Raw genomic sequence first — 27,010 nt, 5'->3', positions numbered from 1 at the left:
CTCCATTGGGGGGTTTCTCTCCTGAAGAGCCATGTTCACCCACCTCCTCCTCACGCCCAGCACTCCCCAGCGCCTCCTCTGCCCAGCGCACCCTGCTGAGTCTGGGGTGAAGCGCCTTATCTCTGACTTCCCTCCCAAACCCTCCTGGCAGACGGGCTGCTCCTTCACTCAAAGGAGCTACTGTTTCGTCACCTTCGTCTACCCTCCCAAGAGCACCAGTGAAAGTAATAACGATCGTAATACTCCAGGGAGTTACTTAAACATCACTTACTTTACGGCACCTACAGATTACTCATTGAGACAAGGCTTCTCATTCTAAAATTATTAACAGCAGGCATCATTTCTTCTAAGGAGGTGAACGTGCTAAATAACCTTCTAAAGTACTTGGGCTCCTGGGTTTTCATGGTCAAGCAGAGGAGGAAAGATTTATTCCTAGAATCCCAGGATGGGAACACTGCGACAGAACTTCGCAGTCAGTAGGGATATTGTGCATGCGGTGAAATCGAGGCCCAGAGAGCTTAAAACGCTTCTCAGGATCACACAGCAAGTGGAAGAGGTGGGATCTGGGATCAGCTTCGAGCCTGTGCCTGTAACCATAGAGTTTACTGAAAATAAAAACATATATGGACTTTGAAATAGGTAAAGCACTATCTAAGGAGAGGGTATTTATTAATAGCTATTATTCATAAGTAGTCATAAAGGATAAGATGCCACATACAGGTGACTCTGCAGTGGGGTTACTCCATGGAATACTCTAAGTAAATGCATCCGTAGTTTGCCACACTCCTGAGAGCTGAGGAGAGGAAGCTGACACTGACTGTTGGAGAGGAAGGTCACAGGTTCAGTCCCCAGTCATGGCGGTCACAGGCGAGAAGCGGAAAGGCATTAGGGCTGAGCTTCTCAGCAGTCTTGTTTAAAACGCAGGTTCCGGTACAGGAGGTGGGCTGGGGCTGGAGGTTCTGCTTTTCTAACAAGCTTCCTGGTGATGTCGATGGGCTCTTCCAGGGGCCTCGGCTTGAGCTAGGATTTAGGAATTCCGTTTCATAAGCGAAAAAGTCCAAGGTGAGGTGTAGGACCCGGAAGTGGAGTCGGGCCCCCAGGGCTGGAGTCCCAGGGCTGTCACTGATGGGCTCTGTGTGAGCACGGGTGGATTTGTACCTGTTTCTCTCTGAGCCTCAGTCGACTGGTCTGTAAACAAAGGAAGTTGTCCAGCATGATCTCCATGATTGCTGGAATATTCTGTGACTCAGAGCACTGCAGCAGACCAGCAAATCTGGAGCCAGAAAGCCCTTTTATTAGACTGAGGTGGCTCTCTCAGTGCCCTGAGCTGGGTAAGGGTGGGCCTTTAATGACCATGCTCCAGACCACTTGCTCCTTCCTTTGGCCATATTCTTGGACCACGTGGTCCCAATTTTCCACCCTCTTCATGCCACTTGATCCTTTATTTCCCTTCCCTGTGGCCTCTGGCTTCCCCTGCTCCCTCGCAGCTGACCTTTTCCACACCCTGGTTATTTCATCATCCTGCCCCTCCTGTGGCCTCGTATATGAGGACTGATTATAATTATAGTACATTTCTTTTTTTTCCAAAGTGAAGCACATCAACATTGCTCTATGCCATCATTTTGCTGATTTAACACAAGCTCTTTAAAGAATATGACATTGGTGCAGTGACACACACACACACACACACACACACACAGAGAGAGAGAGAGAGAGAGAGAGAGAGAGAGAGAGAGAGAGAGAGAGAGAGAGATGTCCTCTTATCTGAAATGCTTTTAGGGAGTTTATCAGTTCTACAGAAAAGATTCCAATCTGTACATGCGAACATATATGTCAGTCACATCTTCCACTGTACTGAGAGAGATGCCCAGGAGATTCGGGATGGGAAATATGGAGATCACGAAAATACCTACGTGGATTTAGGAATTTAGATTCCTAGGCTTAGTGCAGTGTGAGTGTGAAAGTGTGATCTCATCAAGTTAGATAGTCTCCCTGTCTCGATTTCTCTTCCTGTAAGGAGGAGGAAAATACCACTTGCCACCCACAAAGCTATCTGGAGGACCGTGAGGACATCTGCGAAGGGCACGCATAATAGAGAGGGGTCATGGGTGGTTTTCTATGTCAGTATCATCCCCCCCCCCACTCCCGCTCCAAACATCACACAGGAAACATTCTAACCTCACAAACAAGTAAACTCATTTGCATCAGAAACGGGCTTCAGTTCCAACACGTGGTACCTTCCTACACATTTGGATTTGTATAGGAAGAAGAAATCTATACGCTTCAGTGAACTTCCCGGATGAAAAACATCCATCCTTCTAAATCCTTTGGAAAAACAAAACCTCTGGCTCCTCCCTTCCCTCAGAACTAGACCTTTCAAAATCTTGTGGTATTTCCCCAAATACCATAATTTTGAATTGTGACATCTGGTTTCCAGCTCTCCCAGGCTGGGATTTTTTTTTTTTTTTTTTTTTTTTAAAGAGACAATCAGGAATGCTGGCTTTCTGAGCCACCAGCCTGCATCAGTGTGAGACACTCACTGCCTACCTTTCCTTGGCATCAGTAACCACTAGATGATTCTAGCATTTTCTCCTGAACAAGGAATCTACTTTTCCTTTTTATTCCTAGAATGCCAGTTTCTTCAAAAACCTTTGTCTTTCCCGGAAGGCATTTCAGACATGGTGGGGGTGCCCCCACCCCGCACTTGCCTTAGCTCCTTCACGAGCATCGTAGGACATCTTGTCGTCACTGAAAGTCCCACTGGACAAAAGGTCCCTGTACCTTCAGGCAGCTCCACGAGGGGCACCGGACAGTCTGAAATGTCCCCGCAGTTCTTCCTTCTCTGCTCACTTGGGCCCAGGATTTGAGAGCCAGGCCCTCTAGCCACAGAGTGCTGGACCCGGCTCTCTACTTCTAAGCATGGATATGATGGAGAGACGCAGCCGAAGGGACAGACGGCTTGGAGGGCTGGATGGTGCGGACTTGTGCGGGGGGAGAGAGAACACACCGGAAGTGCTACCTGCCCCAGCAAGCCCAGCAGTCTCTGGCTCAGGGCCTGGCTGCCCAAGGCAACTGGATGGTGGGTGGTCCCCTGCAGTGGTTAAGTGCCCGGGGTGTGACAGGCAGAAGGACCTGCATTCGGCTCCCAGCTCTGGCCTAATGACCTTTGGCAAATCACTTTCCTTTCTGAGCACCAGCTTTCTCAGAAATGAAATAGGAACATTTACAACATCACTGAGAGGCTGTTGTGAGTATTAAATGAGATCATCATGGAAAGAGCTTAGTCTGATGCCTGGCACGAGAGAAGTGCTTAATGAAAAATAGCTATTAATATGATTCTACCTGTTCATAGTGGACCAATAAACCAATTACTTTACAGGAAAAGCACAGGGAATATTTCACTTTAATGGACACAGGTAAATGCTTAAGCTGGTGCAGGAAGAGAGTCCAAAAGCTGATGAAATGGCATCGCGGGAACTCTGGGAGACGGGGCTGAGAGCGACAGACAGCGGGGAGAGGACGATGGAGGTGGGAGGGGCCGCACCCGGGAGGGGGCCCCGCCCAGGCGGGGTGGGGCTTCAACGCGGAGCAGCGTGCTGGGGCCTCTGGACGTCCACAAGATGCCGAAGTGACCGCCACGAACAGAAATTACACGAAGGATAAATTGTGGTAATTTTGGAGGTAATAAGGACTGGGGGGAGATAGTCAGAAAATGTCACCTTTTGAAAAAGAAAACTGGCAAAAATCAATCCAATTAACCACCTATGACGCCTCTCCCCTCCCCCCCCCTTTTTTCCTCCTTTTTTTAGTATGTTCAGCAGTGTGGACATCGAGTGTAAAGTACACAAAGTGACTGCAGAGTATATGGATTTAATCACAGATCAACCGCAGACAACAGAATCATCACGAGGCAGAAAATAAACCGTCAAATTTTAAAGCAATTTTATGGTGACTATTACCATGAGAAGTAACCAACACAAAAAAAGACATCAATAATGGCTTTAAAAAATTCACATGGTAAAAAAAGTAAATCGCCAGGAAAATTTGTCTTTGTAGAAATAATAGTTCTATAAGAAAATTCATAATGGTAACTTTCATAATATAAAAAAGCCAGATTGATAAAAAAAAAAAAATCTTAGTTATAAATTTTATGCAGAAAAAGAAGTTACTCTAATAAAATTAATTTTAGTAAAATGAAAATAGAAACAGGGAAAAACGGGAGAGAGTTTTTAGCTTTGCAACAGAGAAAACTGATTAAGGTCTTAAATTGGCATAGCAGTGTTCCCAGAAAGTATTTTCTTGGACAAAAAACTATCAGTATTGCTAAAATTCCAAGTATAATGTTTCTATTCTTAAGCACAGAGTTAGGATGTCTCTGGAGAGAACACGCTAGCAAGTGGAGCGGGCGGTGGAAGCTTCTGGTTCCCGGGGATCTGGGACGGTGCGGGCTTGTGTGGCCGGCTGACAAGGGTCAGGAAGCCACGCTTCCTAAACATCTCCAGAGGAGATGCAGTCCAAGGACTAACTTGGGAAATAATGAAAGATAAACTTTAGTCTTAGAAACGGTGATTGGTTCTGTGCATTACAAGAAAAAGTGGTGGATGAGAATTTAACCAAAGACTGGGGGTGGCAGGGGATGAGACAGGAAGGAAAGGAGAGAGAGACAGAGAGAAGGGAGACACCACAGGTGCTTGCATGCACACGCACGCACGCACACACGCACGCGCACGCACACACATGCACGCGCGCGCACGCACACACACACACACACACACACACACACACACACACGCATGCGCACGCGCACACACAGCAGAAGGATTCTAGCCAGCCAGGACAGGTCCACAGTGGAGGCAACGATTCTTCAGATTCTGCCACTTTTGAAAGCTGACTTTTGAAAAGACCGGCCAGCTTTTTTTGATTGACTCAGCTCTCACCAAGCAAACATTAGATCACTTCTCGGTGTCAGGGTTACCTTGACACTGGAGAGTGTTTCCTAAGTAACCGGCCTTGTCCTGGGAGCCTCAGAGGCAGGCGCATCCACAGCTCAGCCCGTGGTTGTTGCCCATGGTTGCTGCCCCTGCCTTTGCATCCTCAGAACTGTTGACGGGCTGGGAAGAGATGATGCACGTGGACCATAGCGGAGGTAGGATGGCCGCTTTCCCGTTTCGATCCCTGGAAAGGCCTATCCCTAATTGAAACGAGATACTTTGGTCCCAAATCAGTCGCTTAGTATCTGATTGTCCCTGAGTGAACTGAAAAGATTGAGTTTCTGAAACTGTAATCTCCAAGCAGGATTCCAGCAACTCCAGCGAGACCTCGCTGGACCCCTGATGCCATTCTTTGCTGTCTTTTTAGCTGCAACATAAGTTATTGGGAAAGTTCTTTCAGAAAAATGAAGGGTAAGGCATTTAAAGAGACTTGTAACAGACTCTGAGACGCACAGCCTCCTCCTCACCACCCACTCCTCTCCAGAAGGCTGAAGATGGGGAAGCTGTTCAGATCCTTGGCAAATCTTCAATAAAGTATTCAGATTTTTGGTGTCAAGTGGCTTTTATGGGCTTCTATAAGTAGAGGTAGGTATACCACAGATAATTAGAATGAACAACCCTAATAATAAAAAGTTTCCCAATCTGATTTTCAATCTTTCCTTCTTTAGTTAGATAGCAAGAAATAAATGTGCTAAGATTTCATCGAAACAATCTTATTTCTCACAGCCAAGTAATACATGGGAGGACATCTTATGAAGTATCAGACCTGGGTGGTACCAGCTCTGCCATTTATTCCTACCCTGTGTCAGGTCGCTTCTTATGACAATATATTCTTGTAGAAGGTGAAGGGAGAATGGTGGGAAAAGAGAATTTCTCTTTAAAAAATACAACCATTTACTGAGCTAACCCTGACGACCTTACAGGATATGTGTCATTATCACTCTTTATAGATAAGAACAAGGAAGGGTGAAACAGAAGGAGGACACGGAGGGGTGACACAGAGGGGTGACGTCTACAAAGTGTACGATGAGCCTAAAGTCACACAACTAGAGAACGGGTGAGCCCTTCCGATCTTTCTTCTATTCTATTCCTCCTCCTCTTTCCTCCTTTCCTTCTGAGTTTTACTGTGGTGAAACTTACATACCACAACAGTTATCCATTATAAGTGTACGATAGATACATTTTTAGTAAATTTATCAGATTATGCAGCCATCACCACAATCTGATTTTAGATCATTTTTGTTATTCCAAAAAGTTCTCCCATGTCTGTGTCGATCCTCACTCCTACCCCCAGCCCGGGCAAGCACTGATCTGCTTTCTGTCTCTAAAGATTTGCCTTATCTGGACATTTCATATCAACAGAATTGCACAATGCGTAGTCTTTGATCTGGCGTCTTTCAGGTTGCATAATGTTTCTGAGGTTCATCCGTGTTGTCGCATATGTTGACACTTTGCTCTTTGTTATTGCTAAACAGTGTCTCATGTGTGGCTATCCCAAATACTGCTCACCAGTTCACCCACTGGTGAACTCCTGGGTCGCTTCCAGTTCTTGGCTCTTAGGTATAATGCACATACAAGGGCATCTGTTCGCATACCTTTTCGATACGCACCTCAGGGGGAGAACTGTTGAGTCATACGGTACCTCTGTGTTTAACTTCTTGAGGGGTTTGGAGGAACTGTTTTCCAAAGTGGCTGCATCATTTTACACTCCCGCTGGTGATGCATGAAGCTTCCCATTTCTCCACATCCTCAGCAACATTTGTTATCGTCCATCTTTCTAATTAGAGCCACTCATGGTGGGTGTGAAGTGGTACTTCATTGTGGATTTGATTTGCATATCCCTAATAATGAATTACATCGAGCAGTTTTTCATGTGCTTATTGGCCTCAAGATACCTTCTTTGGAAAAATGTTGTGTTTGAATCCTTTACCCATTTTTAGAGGCGTTGTCTTATTTTTGAATTGTAAGAGATCTTTATATATTCTAGATATAAAAATGAGATAATTTATCCGATATATGATTTGCGAACATTTTCTCTCAATCTGTAGCTTGTCATCTCATTTTCTTAATGGTGTCTTTTGAAGAACTCACGTTTTAAATCTGATGAAATTCAATTGATCATTTCGTCCTCTTACAGAGCATACTTTTGGTGTCATATCTAAGAACTCTGGGCCTAACCCGAGGTCACAAAAATTTTCTCCTATGTTTTCTTCGACAGTTTGATAGTTTTAGCTCTTATATTTAGGTCTCTGATGCATTTTGAATTAACTTTTGTGTATGGTGCGAGGTAAAAATTCACATTCATCTCTTTACATATGGACAACCAATCTCTTTATTTATTAGGGGTTCTTCAGATTTTCTATTTCTTCTTGAGTCTTTTTTTCTTTTCTTCTTCATCCTCTTCATAAAGTTAAAATCCTTTTCTTAAATTTCTGTAGGGTCAATGGCGATGCCCTGCTTTCACTCCTAATTTTGGTAATTTGTATATTCTCTCTTTTGCATGGTAAAGGTCTGTCGATTTTGTTGATCTCAGAGAACTAGCTTTCGGTATCACTCACATTCTCCGTATTCCATTTCACTAATTTCCACTCTTTAATACTCCCTTAGTACTGCTGGCTTTGTTTATTTGCTCTTCTTTCTCTCATTTGTTGAGGTGAAAGTTTCAGTTATTGTTTTTTTACGTACTCCACTCCAAATCAAGTCGGCCCCTCCGACAGGGAGGTGCTGGTCTTCAGGGCTCGCCCTGACCAGGTCGACTTCAGGTTGGGGACTGGAGCCGCCTCAGGTGAGAATGCTACAGAGACCCACTATTCTTACCTGAAGTTCAGTAACTCTTCACCCATAACCATCTCTCATATAGTCAGATTCCAGAGCCATGAGTTGATTGTTTCTGACTATTTCGTCCAGTTTTGTCATTACCTTTTGGGGAGAGGATGTGTCAAGCTCGTCATTTCTGCCACGCCAAAGTCCTGCTTCTAAAGCCCCTCTTCTCTCCTTCACAGGAAATGACATTTGGTTTCATCCCTTACCCCATCTGCTTCTCACAGAATCTGTGTCTCAGGGCAGTATGGGGGCCAAGCTGGTTTAAAAAAAACACTTATGTTGAAAAATACTTCTCTGAGCAAAAAAAAAAAAAAAAATTGAATGCACTTGAGTGAATTGCTCACGACATCCTCAATATTTATAAGGAAGAATGGAAACTGTGCCCCCGAGAACCTGCATTTATAATAGAGAATTCCATTGGCACTCTTTATCATCCACTTTGTAAGAAAGGCAGCAAACGGGTTCCTAATCTTGCTGATCTGACAGACGCTCCTCGCAGGCACTGCGAGGTGGGGTAGGAAGCAGAATCGCAGCGGGAAAACGATGAAGGGAGAGCGGGCCTCTGTGGGTCCAGCAGTTTCAACCTACGTGCTAATGTGATGCGGGCAGAGACTACGCAGCTTCCAGAAGCCAGGTTCTGTCCCTGGAAGGGAAATGGGCCTGATCTTCCTCTCGTCCCTCTGGCATGACAACTGGGAAGGAACAGGGCTGGGACCCAGGGGACATGAGTTCGAGGCTCTGGCTCTGCCACTTTCTCCCATTTAACCTCTTTGGGGCTAAGTTTGCTTATTTGTAAGGTGGGTGTAATAATGAAGCCCTCCTCATACACTTGTTTGGAAGTGGTCAAGTTCAATGATATTCTTTACAAATTATTAATGTGCTATAAATGTAAGGCTTTAAATTATGAATTAGTGCCCTGTCTTGAACGCCCAAGATGCAATGACTAAGAAAGGCACTGCTGATCCTCCTTCCCCTTGTTCTCTGCCTCAGGACACAAGAAGGCTGCTGCCCAGGAGACTACTCACCATACGTTCCCACCATTGCTCCCTTCCCACGAGACGGGGGTGAAGGATGGAGGCAGATGCTCAGAGAAGCATACAACTGTGTTTCAGAACTTGGGGATGGTAGACAGGATGGTCTCTCTATCAAGACCCACATTTGTATCTCTTTATACTGTGGAAACGGGGGTCTTTCGGCTGAGTGAGACAGAGAAGGAAAGCCCTGGTTGCTGGAGGAACACGGTCAGAACCATCTGTGTTAAATGACTTCTCACGCCCAAACCTTACATTCACACCGAGTCATCACGGCCCCTCCATCACGCCTGTCAAATCATCAGTGCACTACAGAAAAGCTCCACATGCACAAGGGCAAACTTTTAACAGCAGTACAAAGCTCTCTTTTTAATTATATAAAAGGACTTTAAAAGTTTGTCGTGCGAGCACTTAGGATTTGTTTTAATGTCTTTAAAATGGAATCGTAGTAGACTTTTTATCCTAAGATTCCAATATCTAAGGAAAAATAAAGCTATTTGTCTCAATATCCATCACAACTATATATCTTTGTTATGCCGCAGTAAAGGAGATTCTGGACCCTAGCCTGGATAAATAAGACGGCGGTGTAAGACGGAACTTTCCCAGGTTTATATTATGGACACTAGTGTCAGGCTACTGTGATTGTAAAGGGGGACAGAGAGCAGCCACCGACAACTACAGAGGTCCCTTCGGACTTGGACACTGGGGTTTTGGGGAAACATCAGAAAACAGAGCTCCATGGAGGCACCTTGGCTGATGGCAGCACCAGGTCACCTTGCCCCTGGCCCGCCGGCCCCTCAGCCTTACTCCGGACACTTTATATCCCTACTCAGGTCATCCAGCCGCTTGGGGGACTCCTCCCTGGTCACTCGTCACTGTCCAGTGCCCTGCCCATCCTGCACGGGCACCGCGGCCTGTCCTGCCATGCTGTGGCTGAGCGCAGGTGGGAAGGGACTGGAGGCTAAGGGCAGGCCTTCGAGGTTACCTATTTGCCTTTCCAGGTCGGCGGCTTCATCAGGCGTGGCTCGAGGAAGGACTCCAGGGTCGCTGAAGCTGGTGCGGAGCAGGGTCCCCATCACAAAGAAGAACAGAATGCCACCAACCACGGGGATGGCCGGGGTGATTTTCACCGCTAGGTACGGGCAGCTGCCAACAGATTGGGAAGGCAGGAGGGGAGGGGAAAAAAAAAAGAAAGATAATGTCAGTAATCAACAGTAAGCAGTCTACACTTTCCAAGACGCCGAAAGCTGCTTTGGAGAAGCAAAATTGATATCCATTAAAAATTCATCTATGCTAAGCATTTACATTTGGGGATTCTCTCTCGTGGACCATTTAACCCTCACTTTCCAGCCACAGCAACCCAGGCCGTCTGCTGCCACGCTGCTACCCAGGAAAGATGCTGGCAGGAGAATGAGAACAACTCTGCTTGTGCGTCACGGAAAGGCGCACAGACCGTTTGCGCTGTAGACGCAGCTCACGAATCTGTACGGCTGTCTCACCCTTCCCTGAAATTGCATAAGTTAAGAAGACACCAGCTTAGAACTGTCTTCATCAGACCCAGCCTTTCGTCATGGGTCAAACGACTGAGGGCACAAAATGCTGAGAACTGCAAATTCACCCTCAAAAAGCAAGAGACCATTTATCAATATTTTGGAGCTAATCTGTCCAAAAGAGGTTAATGAGCTATGGTAATAAACTTGCAGGCCAGTTTCCACAAAGGATGAAAGGGATCGCAGTGGCTGGAATATAACAATTTCATGCTCTTCCAGAAGGCATCTGAGCTGCCATTGATGACCATGGCCCACCTTTCTACGAAGCCCCTTCCTGTCCTTCAGTCCCCATGAGCTGACACACAGCCGGGATCGTGGTGAGTCAGGGAAGAGACACCCTTGGGACAGACTAAAGTTTATTTCCGGCAGGCTCTGGGGGTCCAGGAGCCAGGGCAGCTTTAAGCACCACGCCCTGGCCCACTGTCACTGCCCCTTGATGCCACAAATGTGATGAGAGGCAGAGTGAGAATGAGCTCTATGCCTGGAGCTGAGTGAAGGATGAGATCTGCAATGACCATGGCCCGTCTGTTGTCACCGTATTCAGTAACATCATGGGCGTCAAGGAACAACACGACATGGAATCACAGAATTATAACATCTAGAGTAGAAAGCGTCTCCTAGAGGGCCCACCTCCTCAGGTGACACCCTTCCAGATACAAAAGGCGAAACGAAGAGGAGAAAGGATTGGAAAGCTCTGCCCAAGACGAGGCGAACAGGGGCTCAGCCCTGGTGGTGTAGGGGACCAGCACCCCAGGCCTGTGCAGCGCTTGCAGGGGCGGTGACGAGGTCCCTTATGGGATGGCGAGGGGATATCGGCAAGAGTCGAGGTCTCGAGGACCACAGGCCATGGTCCCCTTTGCTGAGACCAGAAATAAGCAGGTTAAAGCCCTGGGTCCTCAAGAGGCATGGCGACGTGGACCTACGGACTGTCCCCGTGAAGTGAAGACCAAAGGCCCTTCCCGAGTCCCCTGCTCTGCAGAGACCCAGAGACTTCACAACAACTCGAAGAAGGTGGAAAAGTGACCCCAGACATGACTAGGCCAGGTGGTCTCCAAAAGAATCATCTTTTTTAGAGAGACAAAAATACATGACATGTCTAACATCTCTTTCGTCTCCCCCACTCCAACTCCCCTGCAGAAACTGAACAAAACAATCGACGAGAAACAATATTAAGTCACACTTCGGCTAGACTGCCAGTTATGACTTCTTTTCACAGGCTTCATGGGAAACCATAAAAAACCTGTTGTCATTCTTGCATCAATGGGACCCCAACCAGACTCCCAGACACTTAGAGCCTTTCGATGTCCTCAGAGAGTCTTACAGGAGAGCAAATGTGGCAGTGGAGAGGAAGAAGAAATAAAGAACTTGCTGTGAACAACAGGAACATAAGCGTGTCCAACCTCAAGAAATCCCCTCTTGTGAAAGTATTCACTTAAATGATGAAAAGGACTTTTTAAAATCTCATTTCGCTCTGCGTAAGAAAGAGTCCTTGCTTTTCCTCGAGTATTTTCAGGCAAATACTAATATAATTCAGTGGACTTTCAGTTTTTCTAAAAAATCTGATTGTGTGATTTTAGGTACCGAAAAGCTTCAGGTTAAGTAAGCAAACGTTTAAGAAACTGGGGACCTGGACATAGACTAGTGGTTACCAGAGGGGAGGGGTGAGGGAGAAGGGGGAGATAGATGGGTTAAAGGGGGTCGAATATGTGGTGACAGAAAGAAATCTAACTGTGGGAGGTGAACACACAGTGTGAATATATATACGTCTTACTGTTAAAATGTACAGCTGAAACTTACTGGATTCCGTTAACCAATGCCACCGTAAAAAATAAATAAATTTAAATTAAAAAAAATTAAAGAAACTGGGGACACCGTCGTATCTCCTGGATTTATAGAGGGGATGTTTTTCCGCAATGGGGATCTTCTAGTCCTGACAGTGGGAGAGATGATTTTAAATGACGGCCCCACTCAGGGTGCCACCCGCTCACGTGGTCTAGTGCGGAACCTGCGTTTCAGCTTGAGACACGTAGAAAATAAAAGTCTGGCCAGGGAACGACCATCTTCCCTTTGGAGATTTAACATAAAGTGACAATCAAAACCATATCTGTACTGCATAGAACTCAGAATCCTCAACGGGGCTGTCCCCCACCTCCGTGACACGGTGCAGTGCCAGGGGCCACAGACATTCCAGGGCATGTCTGTTTTGTTTAACGGGGCACGTTGCGATGGCAACCTGGAGCTTCTATGAAGAGCTGGTGTCAAAGGTCAATTGCTGCAAGCCTATTGATTAAATAAATCTGATGGTGATATCAACCTTGAGTTAATATCAAGAAACTCAAACTCTGGAAGATCATTAAAAAGCATTTGTGTCATAAAAATGACATTATCTTTGTTACTCTTGTTGTCACATAAAAAGCAACCTTACATTGTATGAAGCCTTGAAAATGAGCTAGTGTATCACAACCAGAAATAAACACAGTCCACACTGAAGCATAAAAATGACCCTGGTACCAAGAGATTTCAATTCATATATATTAATCCTAAAGTATTTTTTTAGTCTAAAAGAATCTACTCGAGATGGGCTTCTTTTTAATGGTTAGGAAGATGATCAACTGTGTAGAAAAGCATTTTCTAGAATTTAAATTCAGAACTCAACAGAAGAACGCCTACTTGAATGGACGGTAAAGGATAGAACAGACCAGTGTTCTCCCTCTTGGAACAAGTCGGTACAGCCGTTGAGCTGCAGCACCCAGAACAGCCGGACACCGTGACAGACCAGCCAGGAGGACGCGGTCCCCCCTGGGGTGCTGTGAGCTGGGATTTATTAGCTCCATGTGGCTTCTCCAAGGATGGACACTGATCTGCTGTTGGAACCCTCCAGTATGAAGGTGGCTTAGTAGGTCTTAGGTTTCAGTGTCTTCATTTTTCCTTTTGAGTCTGACATGTAACTTGGGTGACTTCAAAGTCTGCCTGTTCTAAGCTGTAAACTTTACCCCCTTAGAGCAAGATGCAGTTAATGAGTAAGCCACGTCCTGAACGATTTCTGGTTGTCCCAAGTGCATGGCATGGGGGTAGGAGGGCTGTGATCTTTAGGTTTAGGGTGATGGTTCTGGAGGACTCCCCATCGCCTCCACCTTCCACGAGGGCCTAGCTGTCCTTGCTAGGATCTGACATTCGAAAGTAGAGATCAATGTCTTTAACCTCAGTTTTCTGTCCCCTGACACATTGTCATCACAGAGACAACACACTGTGGTTTAATTACTTACACTTGAGTGTCTATTAAGTTATTTGGCCTTGTCCAGGCAAAGGGGAAGAGGAAGAATCCAGTTGGCAAGTGCATGTCCACGACTGCCTGGGGCTTTTCTAACCGTGTGACCGGTTGGCCCGCGTGGAAGACTCAATCAGGCGGGAATCTGAAATACAACTTTCTCCGTCTTCCTTTTAAAAGTGATCCTGACACTGTGTGAGAACTCACGTGGGTCCCAGGACTTTCCCTGTCATGAGCTGAAGGCAACAGGACGTCCTTCGGTCACTTTAGGGAGCAAGCAGTCTCATTTAGGGAACCAGAAGTATAACGATCCCACTTAATAGAGGAAACTGCTAACCTGATCTTGCGTCAAACCTCCTTCACGTTCCCCGTCACCCAGTCGCCCGAGCGCAGTGTCTGGCCTTCCGTGGCTGGCGGGGGAGGAGGGGCCAGAAAGCCCTCATCTGACTAGCTCTGTCACAGGAGGCTGTCGCTCTGGGTCTACCAGTTGTTTAAATCTGGCTTCTTCGTGTCTGCATTCCTCAGACGTTCCCAAGGGAAGCCACATGCACTGCCCATGGGCACTGTCACGTCCTTCCCGCTTCTTATGCTTTTACGTAGAGAGCAGGCCGCCTTCCTCTGGCCTGGGGCTCATCCTTCTCCCTCGCTCCAACCCCCACTCCCGTCCTCTTGGGAACCTCACGGAGGGCTGCACCGAACACCTCGGCTCTGGACATCTATCGCCTGAGGGACAGCTGGAAGAGCCATCTCAGCCCTCTGCCTGCCACAGGCTCCCTTTCGATCTGCCCTCACCGTGCTGCGAGCTCTATGGCACAGACTCTGCCCGGCAGCCTGCCACGACTCCCCTTTCCGGGCCAAATTAAGTTCAAGCTCCTTGTTTGGCGTCCACACCCCATTCCACCTACAGGTCTCCAGTCTCTCCTTCTCACCCTCCGCCCCTCTCCCGTTTCCACACATGTGAGGACAGCCGCCCTGACCTCCGGGCCTTCCCGAACAGGAAGCCCTCATGCCCCATCTCAGCTCGTTAAAGACTCCCCAACTTTCAAATCTCCATAAAGACTTTGCAAAAAGTTGCTCTTGGCAGAAGTGGTGGCTTCTTTCTCTGAACCGCGGTCATATTTTTGTTTGCCCCTTCCTGTGGTACCCGTGGCGACCTGTGGACACGCCTCAGGTACCTCACCGGACTGTGAGTCCCGCAGGGCGAGGCTGGGTGCCACCCATCTTCGCGTCTTTCCCAGCACCTAGCACAGTGCGTCACTCATGGGAGGTACTGGATAAACACTTGTCGAGTGACTGAATGAATGGGACCCACTGACTGAATTTTACTGTAACACAGAAAAGCGGAGGAAAGTCAAATCGGCTACACTCTCAACACCAACAACATACCTTGTATCTAGAACCGGCTTCTCTGTCATCTAAGCTTCTAGGTCCCTCCAAACAGGTGCTAAGGACCAGCCTTGTGCAGGACGCTTCCCCAGCTCCGAGGAGTAGATTCTCCTCAGTTCAGAGTTGAGTGTACAAGTCAAACACGTTCCGTCAGCACTGACTTGAACCTCTCACCTGCACGCTCTGAAGCCCTAGCTGATGAAGCACCTTCTGTTGGCAGCACTTTGTACAGCTCTGTGACGGTCCCATCCTACCAGCCTCCCTGTGACAAAGCACCACGTTAGTTTCTCTTTGAAATCTTGAACAACACTCTTTATAAAAGCAGCAGAATTCACACCACCCACCCCGCCCCCAGCAAACCACGAGACCAGTGCTCCACAGACACCTTCGAGCTGCTGCCCAGAAACAGCAGAGAGGGCCTGCGGTCCTTCCGGTAAGGACGAGGCAGTCAGCAGAGCCCGCTCACCACAGATCGCTAGCCCTCGGGAAGGAGGCAAGACCAGTGGGAAAGCTCAACCAACTCACAGCGACCAGCAGGTCCCAGTAGCTAAGGCACTTTGGGAAGTGAGGAAAATTCTCAGCCCGAGTTCAGACAACTGGAAAATGGCTCCTTCGCATTTTCTGAGCAACCGCGGACGGGTTCTCCATCCGAGTGCCATCTGTGATGAGGAAGACTCCTTCCCCCGGGGGTCTGGATTCGATACAAGATGATGATGCAGCTGCCAAAGCTATGAACACCAAATGGAGTCCTCTTTTCTGTCTGAGGAACTGTGACCTACATACAGCCCAGGGCCGTGTGGAAAACACGCTGCGAGCATCTTACTCTTCATAAAGCTCAGTGGGAAAGTGACAGGAGGAAAAAAAGTAAGAACCTGAAAGCATGCATTTTCATGACGTAGAAGGAATGAGCCATTTTAGCACCAGACGGAACAAACGCTAGCATGATGAAAAGCCCTCTGACCACGCGCACCAGCACGGCCGACGCGACTGTCGACATGATGACCGAACGCCTAATACGAACCGCCAGCTCAGTGTACGTCAGGGGCAAATAAGGTCCTTTCAGGTGATCGGTAGAAAATGTAGCATTGCCAAACATTAGAAGTTTTTTGTTTTTTTTTTTCCAGTTCAAATAGCAATCTTCGCAAAGCTTCAGAAAAAATAATTATTTGTGTTTTGATTTTTACACGTGAAGGGTAGAACATTTTCTGGGTGCTCTATTATCTGAGACCATGCAATCGGTGCGTTTTGCCATTAATTCTGACAAAATCATTTTACCGTCAAAACAGATCCTGACATCCCAGAATCGATACTGTCATGAATTCTGCATTCGTTTTTAGAGACCGGCTCACATGTTGTCATTTGACATAAAACTGATTCCTTGGCCCAAAATCCTGGGATGAAATTAATTTCTTTAAACATTTCAGATAGGAAACCTGGATTTCATTATCAGACAGCCAGGTCTCTCTGTTTTTCCACAGGATGTGCTTTAAGGGAAGATTAGCTTTACTTAAAAACAAAAAGGAAACAGAACGGAACAATATTAACAAGATGTAGCAGAGACTTTAAAACCAAGTGGCCTTTGGAACAAAAAGTTGAGACTCTTTTCTCATATCAAAACAATGCCGGTCATCCGTTAGTGTTCTGCCTGCAAATGGATATACATACGAAAGAATAAGAACCTAAAAGCATGCACTTGGCCTATGTTTGCTATTTGTGTTCTGTCCTGTACATATGAAAGCTTAAGCCCGAGAATACTATTCTTTATACCTCTAAATGAGCATGCAGTTAAGGTTTGTTTAGGAAGGGGAAATGGCCTTGCTTCGACGATGCTGCACGCAATGAGGTTTTCTGTTTCAGAAATCACAGAGTTAACCTACTATTTTAAATTTCGGAGTCTTGATTGCAATGTATTTCCATAATAAATAGTTAAGGCAAACGATCGTAAATTGAAATACTCTGAGCCAATGACTCACGTGTCTGAAATAATAACAGGGGAGCTTTGTGAAGAGTGGAGGTTGTAAGGGTTGTAATAAAAATGATCTTTTTCCTTTTCATATGAGTCACTGCGAAATAAATGCATTTTTCATTTATAGGCAGGGACATAAACACCATTAGTTTTATGATTTGTTCCTTAATTACATACTTAAAAATATACCACTACGGGGCAAAGATAAGCACATTACTCAGAGACAAATGGAGGAAAAAATGGATTCAGAAATAACATCCACTCACAACTCTAGAATGGGAAAAAAACCAAATAGACGATTTCATAAAACTCCCAAGAGAGCCAATCGCCTACAAGATACACCATGGCAGCACCCACTGTTTGCAAAGCCCCTCCTTACGAACTGCACATAATAATGAATCTACCAATATTATATTGAAGGAGGGAACGTAAGCAAATAGACCCAGGGGCCAAAGGAGAAAAATATAACAGGAAGAAAACTGGAAGGAACATCTCAAGTGCAGAGAGAAGGGATGGGCGAGATGTGGAACTCACACACAGGTCTGCAGACTGCAAGGACGACTCGCCGCATTGCATCGTCAAAAGCCCTGCAGGCTCATTTTGACACGTCTCCGTCTACTTTGTCATGACAGCAGTAGCTTTTAGGCTCACAGAGGGAAGAAGGCCGGAGAAGGCCCCGCCCCCACCCCAGAGGACAGTCCTAAGGAGTCTAGTTTCTCTCTGCAGGCCCTCCAGCTGGGTGCCTACCCCAGGGATGTCTCCAAACAGCACAGCCTCGCCTGAAGCCTGTAGAGCTCCCATGTGACAAAGTTCATGTCATCATTGTTAATTCGGGGGCCCCAGACCACCTGGATTGGTCCGGTTCCATTCCCAGACACAGAACCTGGGAATCTGTAATTTAAAAATACAGGCTTCGAATCACAGTCTGTCAATAGCCCAATAAACCCATCTACTATTGAGAACGTGCAAGGGCTCGTTAAGGAAAACTGTGATGTTTCAAAGGTTTTGCTAAGTGACGGTGAGTTTGCTTTAAAATTCCAGGAAGCCAAAGGTTTCTGGCTAGTGTGTGAACCACAGGGGAAAGCGGTATTTCTCTGCCCTAAAACTGGCTCTTTAACAACCTAACGTGACTGCTCAGACCCGACAACCATGCATGCCAGACTTTCCATTAGCGTCCTGACTCAAATGATCGTGTCATTTTCAGATGGTGCACGGCCAGCGAACTAACTAGCCATAGTAGCCAATATCTAGCTTTTCTTGCTGAACCCATAAGAACCTGGCAGAACAAGACAGGTTCCTGTGCAAAGTTCCCTGCCTCGGGGCCTGCTGGGCGTGTGTGCCGGGATGGTCTTCATCCAGAAGAGGGATTTGCTCTGGCCCCAGACCTTAGAACCCTAAGGTGTGCATCTGAAAGGGCGTGAGCTCCCATGTTGGCAGCTCCACACAGGGAAGTCTTAGCAGGGCTTCAGCTCTACTCGTAATTCTGTTTCTCGTTACATCTAAGGTACCCAAATTCAGATGTGCCGGTAAGGGAACTTGTGCCAAATTAGACGATGTTCTCTGTTCTCTTGGGATTTTTAAAATACTTATTCAAAGAGGTATTTTTAGATTTATTTAGACACCATTTTAAAATTGTCTACCCCTATTGTGCAGGTATTTCAAAATCGTGAGTGAAATAAAATGGTCAGAGGTGACCTGAAACACCTTCACACGTAGAGTCTGACTTAGTTCTGAGTCGCTTTTTGACTCCGCGGTGACCAGGTCTGAGGGGTTGGTTTTCCGCCCAGTGTTGACTTGGCGCCATCCGAAGCAACAGCCTCGGACGCCTCTCCTTGCTTCTGCTCCTGTCCCTGCCAGCTGGCCCACCCGCAAGACACGCTGTGAAAGCCTGTCAGAGCATGTCACTCTCCTGCTCGAAATGAATGCCCACGTCCTCTTGGAGGCCACCAAGCCATGTGGTGGCTTCTTCCCTCATCTTCTACTCCACCGCTTTGTCCACTCTGCAGGCCCATGCTCGGGTCCTCTGCCTCTGCCGTGTCCTCTGCCTGGGACGCGCTTCCTGCAGAGAGCCACGAGGCTCCCCCACCTCCTCCACGCCTTTGCTCACACCCCACGTTCTCGGTAGAGCCTGCTCTGACCACAGTAACAGGTACAATCTCAGCCCTCCTGACACCAGCCCCGCTGCACCCCAGTCCCCTGCAGGCTTCATTTCCCCTCATGTCATGTCCCCCGCTTGGCAGGGGACATGCTCACCTCTTTACTGTCTGGCTCTCCCACTAGAAAAAAAGCTCAGAGCGATGAGGAATTTTGTCTGCTTGTTCACAGATGTAACCCGGTGCCTAGGATTGGCACCGGGTTACATCTGTGAACAAGCAGATTGGCATAGTCAGCCATCAACGAATATTTGTCGAATGAACTAAAAAACACAGACTACAAAGGGAAGGTGAGAGGATCCCATTTTTGTTTCAAATACACATTTGCATTCATAGTTGGAAGAATACGCCCTAAAATATTACTTCATTGTGAGTGTGATTTGTGTGCTTTTTGGTGGTTTCTAAATTTTCTCAATTAAACACGACTAATTTTTGCAGTGGAAAAATATACGATTAAAAATAAATGCATAAAAACACTGAACTAAAAAAGGGGGGATTGCCAGAATATTAAAATCTGCCAGTTCTTTTTCAAAATCAACCATCGATAAAAAAGATGCATCTTCCATGTTGGATGAAACCGTCAAGCCGGAGCCCTCACCCTCTGCAGGTTTGCCTCATATTGCCCTAATCAGACTGACGTATTTTGGGGTACGGAGTATCATATATTGAAGAATGCAAAACCCCAGTTATCCCCCATCTCACCTCTCGTCTGTACACCGTTTCTCACGGGAAGTCAATTGGAGGCAGATCTTCTGCCATCGTTATAGATTTCCATCTGAAGGTGGACCTTTATATATTAAAGGGAGAGACAACTATACCCTGGTGGCCCCTATGCCACACTGAAAAAAAACAAAATGAAACCCAGGGGGACAGCTGAGAAGGTGGCCTGAGATGCAGAGCCACACGCCATCCCCGGGCACAGCCCCCCACTTCCCAGCAAATGCTCTGGAGATTCAGAGTCTCAGGCTCATGGCAGCTTCGCCTTTTCCTTCCTTGGGTCGGGGCTGGGTCCAAGGACAGCAGGAGGAGGAAGGGGGTCTTCGGGAACGAGAAGGGACGAAAAGCTACACGAACTAAACCTCCCAGACACTGGCGATGTCCACGAAGTTGAACCGAATGCTTCTTATGTCAGATATGAGCAACCTGGGGAGAGGCCGATTCGACCCAGAGACATTTTCAACCAAACACAAATCAGTTTAATCATTACATAGTCAAGGAAACCTCTTTCAAGGCGAGAATGGCCTGCCTTGGGTTAGACCGCACAGTGAACATCGGTGACCCTTCTCCTCCGTCCCGAGGCACCCGAGAACTTCTGGCTCTCTGCCGGGATGCGGCCCCGAGACACCCGTGGGTGCTGCTGGTCCACTCGGCATGGAACTGTTGTTACTGCTGCCTGTTTTCCCCTCCCTTGCGCCAGCTGACATCCCCAGGGCGACAGTTGGCTGTTTCAGGTTTCCTCAAGCAGGGAACCCCGCTTCACCCATAACTGAGACCTGTGCCCCGGAGGGCCCCCGCCCCCCACCGCCACACTGGCACAGTCCTTCCTCCCAGGGCCCAGGAGGCACTGCTGTGGGAAAGTGGCCTTCGGCGTCACGGAGAAGCACTAACTCGGAACCTCTTGGCCTTGGAGTTTGGAAAGTTTCTGCAGAGACCGAGAGCAAGCACTGTGGGTACTAGGGGTGTCCGGGGCCACTGAGCATCATTCATTCCTTCAGTCGATCTCGCCCACACTTTTTCTGAGCACATACTGCATACATGTCAACGCGCGGGACCCAGTACCAGGAAATACGGGATGATCAAGACAAAATCCTTGTCCTCCAGCGGGGCGCGTTCCACAGAGAGAGACAGCCCCCCACATCAGTCAGCTGCAAACAAAAGAGCCAGTTTGAGGGTGGAGACGCAGAGCGTGCTACAGAACACAGAAGGGGGCCAGCTTGGCTGGAATCAGAGACGGCTTCCCGGACAGGGACTACCCATGAAGCAGCAGTGACCGTAGCTAAGAGGAAGGGTGTCATCAAGGTCACAGAGCCACAAAGCCCTTCACTGTATTCACTGTGTCCACGCATTCCATGGTCGACCACCAAGAGAAAAGGTGGAGCCTCATCAGACCTAACGAGACCCGACTCCACTGTCAGGGGAGGGGACTTGGCAGGTGGTGTGGTCACTGCTGTATCCCCAGCATCTCAGACACTCCTGTTGCAGACTTGGCACTCGACAAATACCGGCTGAACTGAATGTAACAGTCATCTGAGCAGACTTGCGTTCATGCTGTGCGTGGTGGCTGAAGACGATTTATAGCAAAGATCGTCACACAGTTGAAAGAATTAAAGAAAGTGTGTGTGGGGCATGGCAGACACTCAGTTCAGGGCACCCCCTACCCCTGCTGTCAGCTCTCTCCTGTGCTGCAACAGCTGTCCTCACCCTAATGCCATCGTTCATTTCCTCCTATTCCCCGGGGGAGAGAGAGGGCCACCTTCTTCCTTTTTGCAAAGGAAGAAGAAATATCAAGTAAATATTCCTTTATGATATTACTCTAAGATTAAAGAGGAATGGAAGATCTGGTTTTCAACATACCCATCATCCTAAACCTCCTCGAATCGACAGCAGAGGATAAATACAGGTTAGAAAGAGCCGATTGTTCAGACAGAGGTGCATGTGAGTTCGAACAGGAAGGCTATTTCAGGCATAAACTCGCAAAATAGTGCGGTGTCAACAGTAAACACACCATAATTTGGAAAATACTACATGATACACTTATACAAAAGGGAAATATGATGCTTTTGACTAGAAAAGAAAAAGGCTACACATGTATTTAAGAAAAAAAAAAAAGTTCTATTTTCCAAAGAGAGAGAAATAAAAACAAACTAAGGCAGGCTGATGAGCAAAGCCTGTGAGCACTGACACGAAGCTGGAGACTCCGGGTGAAGACAGCTTCGGGAGCATAAAAGCGCACGAAATTAACTTCATTAAGAGCTTTTGGGTGCTGGGTCGCCCCTGGGGGCTGCTGACTTATTTTTCCCTTCTCTTAAGGGGCAGCACTCGGTGTTCGTGAAGAGATGATTCTTTTTCTCCACCGAAAACACTGCCGGTGGCACTGACCATTCTTCATAAAGTGCCCTTGCGCTAAAAAATGCAGGAGGCCTTCTTCCCCGACGGTGGGGAGGACTCCTGCCGTGCGATTATCCAGCCCCGTAGAAGGCCAGGTCTGGGCAGACGGAGGCAGAGGGGAGGCCCGCCCTGCCAGACACACAGAGGTGGTCACACAGTTTCTAAAGCAACAGGGAGCCAGACAGGGAGATTGCTGGGGGAAGATGACATTTTACATTTTTTTTGGATCCAGTTCCTAGGTTTCAGGCAGTTTCATGTAAGATATTTCATGTACTCTCTACAAAAAACATGTATGACGTTGAGATTATTGAGACCGTTTTACAGGTGAGGAAACTGAGGCGTAAGAGGCCCACTGATCTGACCGAGGCCACCAGGTAGTAAATTTCAGAACCAGAAGACGTGTCAGATGTGGCCTGTGAGCTCGTGACATGCTCTCGCAACTGTACCACGGTGAAGCCTGCATCTCTGATAGGCCCCTCTACGTTTTCTTGGTGGAATAGAGTTAACAGCTGTATCTGTTTTCACCTTTTTAATAATGATCTCAATTACCATCATTATATGTAATTAAGAATGCCTGGAAAACCTGAAACTTGATTTAGCTTGATGATGTCTTGCCCAGGTTGGGGAGAAGACAGGCTCAGGGGTTATGGGGTGACGGCACCTCTCAGTGAGGATCGGCAGCAGGTGGGCAGGAGACGATTCAAGGACCTGCCGAAGAGACAACCAAGGACAGCATCCTGGCTGCTGCGAGCACTTGCAGGGGCAGGGCAGCGGGAGGTGGCCGCTCATCCCAGAAAAGCCACGGCCACTGACACGTGGGCACGAGGGAAGGGGCACAGGTCCCGTTGTGGTCTCTGCACCTGAAGGGGCACACGGGAGCTCCTACCAGCCAGGACACCCCCTGAGCTTGAGTTTAGACTAATGAGGGAGCAACCCCTTAGCTACCCAAAATCAAGAACAACAAGGCTGGCCTCATCCATTCCACCAGATTGTTTTGAGACCCGAATAAGCAAAATATGTGTAAACACGCATAGCACAACAGAGGGTGCACGGTACATGTTCTATATAAATTTGTTGAGTGTGAATCTAAAGATGCTTTACTTTCATTTTGAATTTGGTGCCTTCTGACAAATACTTTAAGTTGCCCGAAAAAAATAAAAAAATAAAACAACAACAACAAAAAAATCAAGAACATTTCTTTTGGGCTCTGCTTCCCAATTGCACTTGAATAACAACAATCTCCACGGGTCGGTTCCATACAGGACACTGTTTGGGCTCCCAGAGTCCCTGTTAACCAGGCGTTGCCGCTGAATGGTGAGGACTGCTTCTGTCATTTCGAAATGCTTTCATGCCAAACAAAGACAGTCTTCACTAGGCTTGTTTCAATAAAGCTGAGGCAAATCTTTCATTTGTGAAAAAAGAGAAGCTTCCTAAAATTCCAGGTTATGCCCAAGAGGTAATCTGCTTCCCGTAAGAAGAGGGCGGGGTGCATAAAATCCCAAGCCCCCCACTTCCAAGAAGCCAGTGTGGAACCGAATATACTGCTCCGATACACACTCCCGACAAGCAGGTGAGGCAGTGAACCTCAGGGGAATGCAGACGGAAGGTCAGTAACACCAGGAAGTCTGACTGTTTTTACTCCATACTTCTCAGTGCGACGATATACTTTTTATGAAACTCTGAAAATTCACTGGAAAGCTATAAAATACTATGTGTCATTGACCAATTAATGCCTTAATCGCCCCCCCTCATCTAGTTGCATTTTTCCAAGTATATTTTCTGTGGTTAAACTTTCATATTGTCTCTTCGGTTTTCTTTTAAGCCACACACTTCTGAGATAAAAATCTTTTCAGTTCATTTTAAAATAGAACAGAGGGTTCCCGAGGGCTGCCCAGCGGCAAACATGACTCTTAGTTAAATTTTAAAAAGAGGAAGTCAAAACACAAAATAATGTTCATTGGTTCTGGGGGAAATCGTGGTACAAACCTTAAGGCATGTGGCGGAGCAACATCTTGGAAAAACATATTTAATGAGCGATCAACAGGGATTCAGGCAAAGGACATCATGCCTGCCTGTGTTGATGGAATTTCTGGACGATGAGGTTCAATGAATTAAATGGCCGCCACTCTAGTCCTTGAACTCTGCCAAAGAGATGGCAAAGCTGGAGAATCACCTGGGGAGCTGGAGAGTGGTACAGCAGAGAGGGAAAAAGATTGGAAATGTGGTTTCCGGATGCAGGCCTCACCCATCCGGGGCTTGGGCCATACGTTGTCCAAACATGAAGTAGAATTCGTGAGTCCCTAAGAGCTGTCAAGTTCTGAGGATGCTCTTTGAGAAGGCTATTATGTGGCTGCCAAACCTGTCTAAAGCACTCCTGAGACTTCGCGATGAATGGGAGAAGTTATGCGCTTATGATACATCTGATACGAGGTTAATATCCAAAATTTGTAAATAACTCATATGATTCGTTTTTTGTAAAACAAACAATCCAGTTAAAAAATGGGCAGAAGACCTGTACAGATATTTCTCCAAAGAGGAAATACGGATGGCCAACAGACAAATGAAAAGGTGCTCAAGGTCACTAATCATCAGAGAAATGTAAATTAAAGCCACAATGAGATACCACTTCACACCTGTCAGAGTGGCTGTCATCAATAAATCAAAGAACAAGTGTTGGGGAGGATGTGGGGAAAAGGGAACCCTCATACACTGTTGGTGGGGTTGCAAATTGGTACCACCGCTATGGAAAACAGTCTGGAGGTTTCTCAAAAAATGAAAAATGAATATACCTTTTCACCCAGCAATTGTACTTCTGGGTATTTATCCAAAGAAAAGCAAAACAATAAATCGTAAAGATCGAAGCACCCCTATGTTCACGGGAGCACAACTTACAATAGCCAAGATATGGTTCATGTATACAATGGAAAATTACTCAGCCATTAAAAAAAATGAAATCCTACCATTTTCAATGACATGGATGGACCTAGAGGTCATTATGCTGAGTGAAATAAGTCGGATAGAGAAAGATAAAAAAGATAAATACCATATGATTTCACTTATATGCAGAATCTAAGGAACAAAAAAAAAACCAAACTAATCAAAAACAGACTCACAAATATAGAGGACAATCTGGTGACGGCCAGAAGGGAGAGGGCTTGGGGGGCTGGGAGAACGGGGCGAAGGGTCAAAGCAGTACAAATCAGTAGTTGATGGTCACGGGGACGGGGAGCACGGCCCGGGGAACGCGGTCAGCAGTAATGTAATGGCTGGGTGGACAGCCAGAGGAGAGAAAGAGCAATTAGGAAGATTGTTTCATAAACTATATAAATGTCTAATGAACTGTATATTTGAAACTAATAAGTTTTTTAAAAAATTAGGGAAAAAAAGCAGAGATGCACCAAGTAGGGACCCTGGGCGGGGAGGGGAAGGCATTTCCACGCTCCAGCTGCTCCTCTCCACTCAGTGGCAGCATCTTGTGCCTGTAGCGCTTGCTCTGGACAGTTCTCGACTTTCTCAGCCGGAAGTTTCCATTGGTTTGGCTTTTTGACCTCTTCTCCCCTTGGTGGAGAGCGTGCTTGCCACACTGTACAAGACGACAGGAGCTCAGCGCTGTCTAAATATAAGCCAAGCTTTGCACAATCCCTTTTTGGATGAGAAGAATTCTTGAACAGAACCCCTGGGTCAGGCCCTAGGAAAACGGGTAAACTGAGGCAGGGGGTATCAATTGCTGCTGTTGTCCAAATGAGCGGAGAGCTCAGCCTCTCCTCCGGAGGAGCCGCAGGTCTGGGAGGCGGCGGGGACGCTGAGGCAGCCAGTCCTCACTGCCGGTCATCTGCCCTCTGGTCCCCCTGGCAGGGACCAGAGAAGGGCCCAGCCTCCCTGAGGCCGTGCCTTGCCCTGGAGGCCTCACAGTCTGTGGGGAGAAGATCTCTAGATTCTCCAAGGGGTTTGTGACCCCAGAAGTGTTATGAACTACCACTTGTTGGAAGGGAGGGATGTACCCTGTCCCCACACAGAAGCATGCTCTTGGGCTGACCGCTGAGGGTGCTTGCCCCAAGTGCCTCAGTGTCCCCCAGCCAGCATTCACTGCCCAGCCCCTCTCCCACACCCTGGGGACCAGCAAGTAAAGCTTAATGTCTGCTCCCGAAGTTCCTAACTAACATGGCTATCAGCTCTGCCCACGGTCCTAAGAGTGAAACCAACCCTCTCGGCCAACCATGGTGCATGAGTGTCAGCCCAATCGGAAGAAGATGGGTCTCATAGTCACCATGTGTGGCGGGGAGTGGGGGGCGGAGGGGACCGCTCTGAGGCTTCTGAGAATGCGGGGCGGGGGGGATGGGGGGTAGTGAAGCCCATTCCCCATCCATGAGCCTGAGGGCAAGCAAAGCTCCCAAGTGCTGAAACCCCTCCTATGTGAAGAAGAGACCTTAAAATTAAACTAGGGAGCTAGAGAATGGTGCCCTCTTAAAAAACTGCAAATAAACAGAGAAGTTAATAAAGTGAGCACAAATAAACGACTCTGGCATTCCCTAAAGATCCTCTTAAATCTCTTTATTTACCGACTGCCTTTCTTTAATCCTGCTAGATACCACCAAACATCTATTTTCCCCCCCTTTTCATTTCCTAAGAAAATATTCCCATCTTTTATACAAAAAGAGATACACCTTTACCAGTCAGCCTTTGTTTTATAATGAGTTTTAAAGAACAGTCTTTCTGGAATCGGGCTGTGCCAAC

The 27,010-nt window shown here is 47.1% G+C and overlaps 1 protein-coding gene across 3 annotated transcripts in view; it reads right to left on the bottom strand.

The window, feature by feature from the left end:
- The window catches only part of ZDHHC14 (zinc finger DHHC-type containing 14), a 221,250-nt gene that overhangs the window by 82,282 nt on the left and 111,958 nt on the right, over positions 1-27,010 (bottom strand). For 2 of the 3 annotated variants that reach the window (XM_006915021.2, XM_015591912.2), the window contains exon 2: positions 9,831-9,991. In XM_006915021.2, coding sequence (XP_006915083.1) covers positions 9,831-9,991 — 161 coding nt within the window. Of the gene's footprint in view, positions 1-9,830; positions 9,992-15,049; positions 15,312-27,010 lie in introns of all 3 variants that reach the window. The other variant, XM_025049067.1, reaches the window with a different exon arrangement.

This window comes from Pteropus alecto, unplaced genomic scaffold, assembly GCF_000325575.1.
Source record: "Pteropus alecto unplaced genomic scaffold, ASM32557v1 scaffold195, whole genome shotgun sequence".
NCBI classification, from domain to species: Eukaryota; Metazoa; Chordata; class Mammalia; order Chiroptera; family Pteropodidae; genus Pteropus; species Pteropus alecto.
This window is presented reverse-complemented; position numbering and strand designations above follow the sequence as displayed.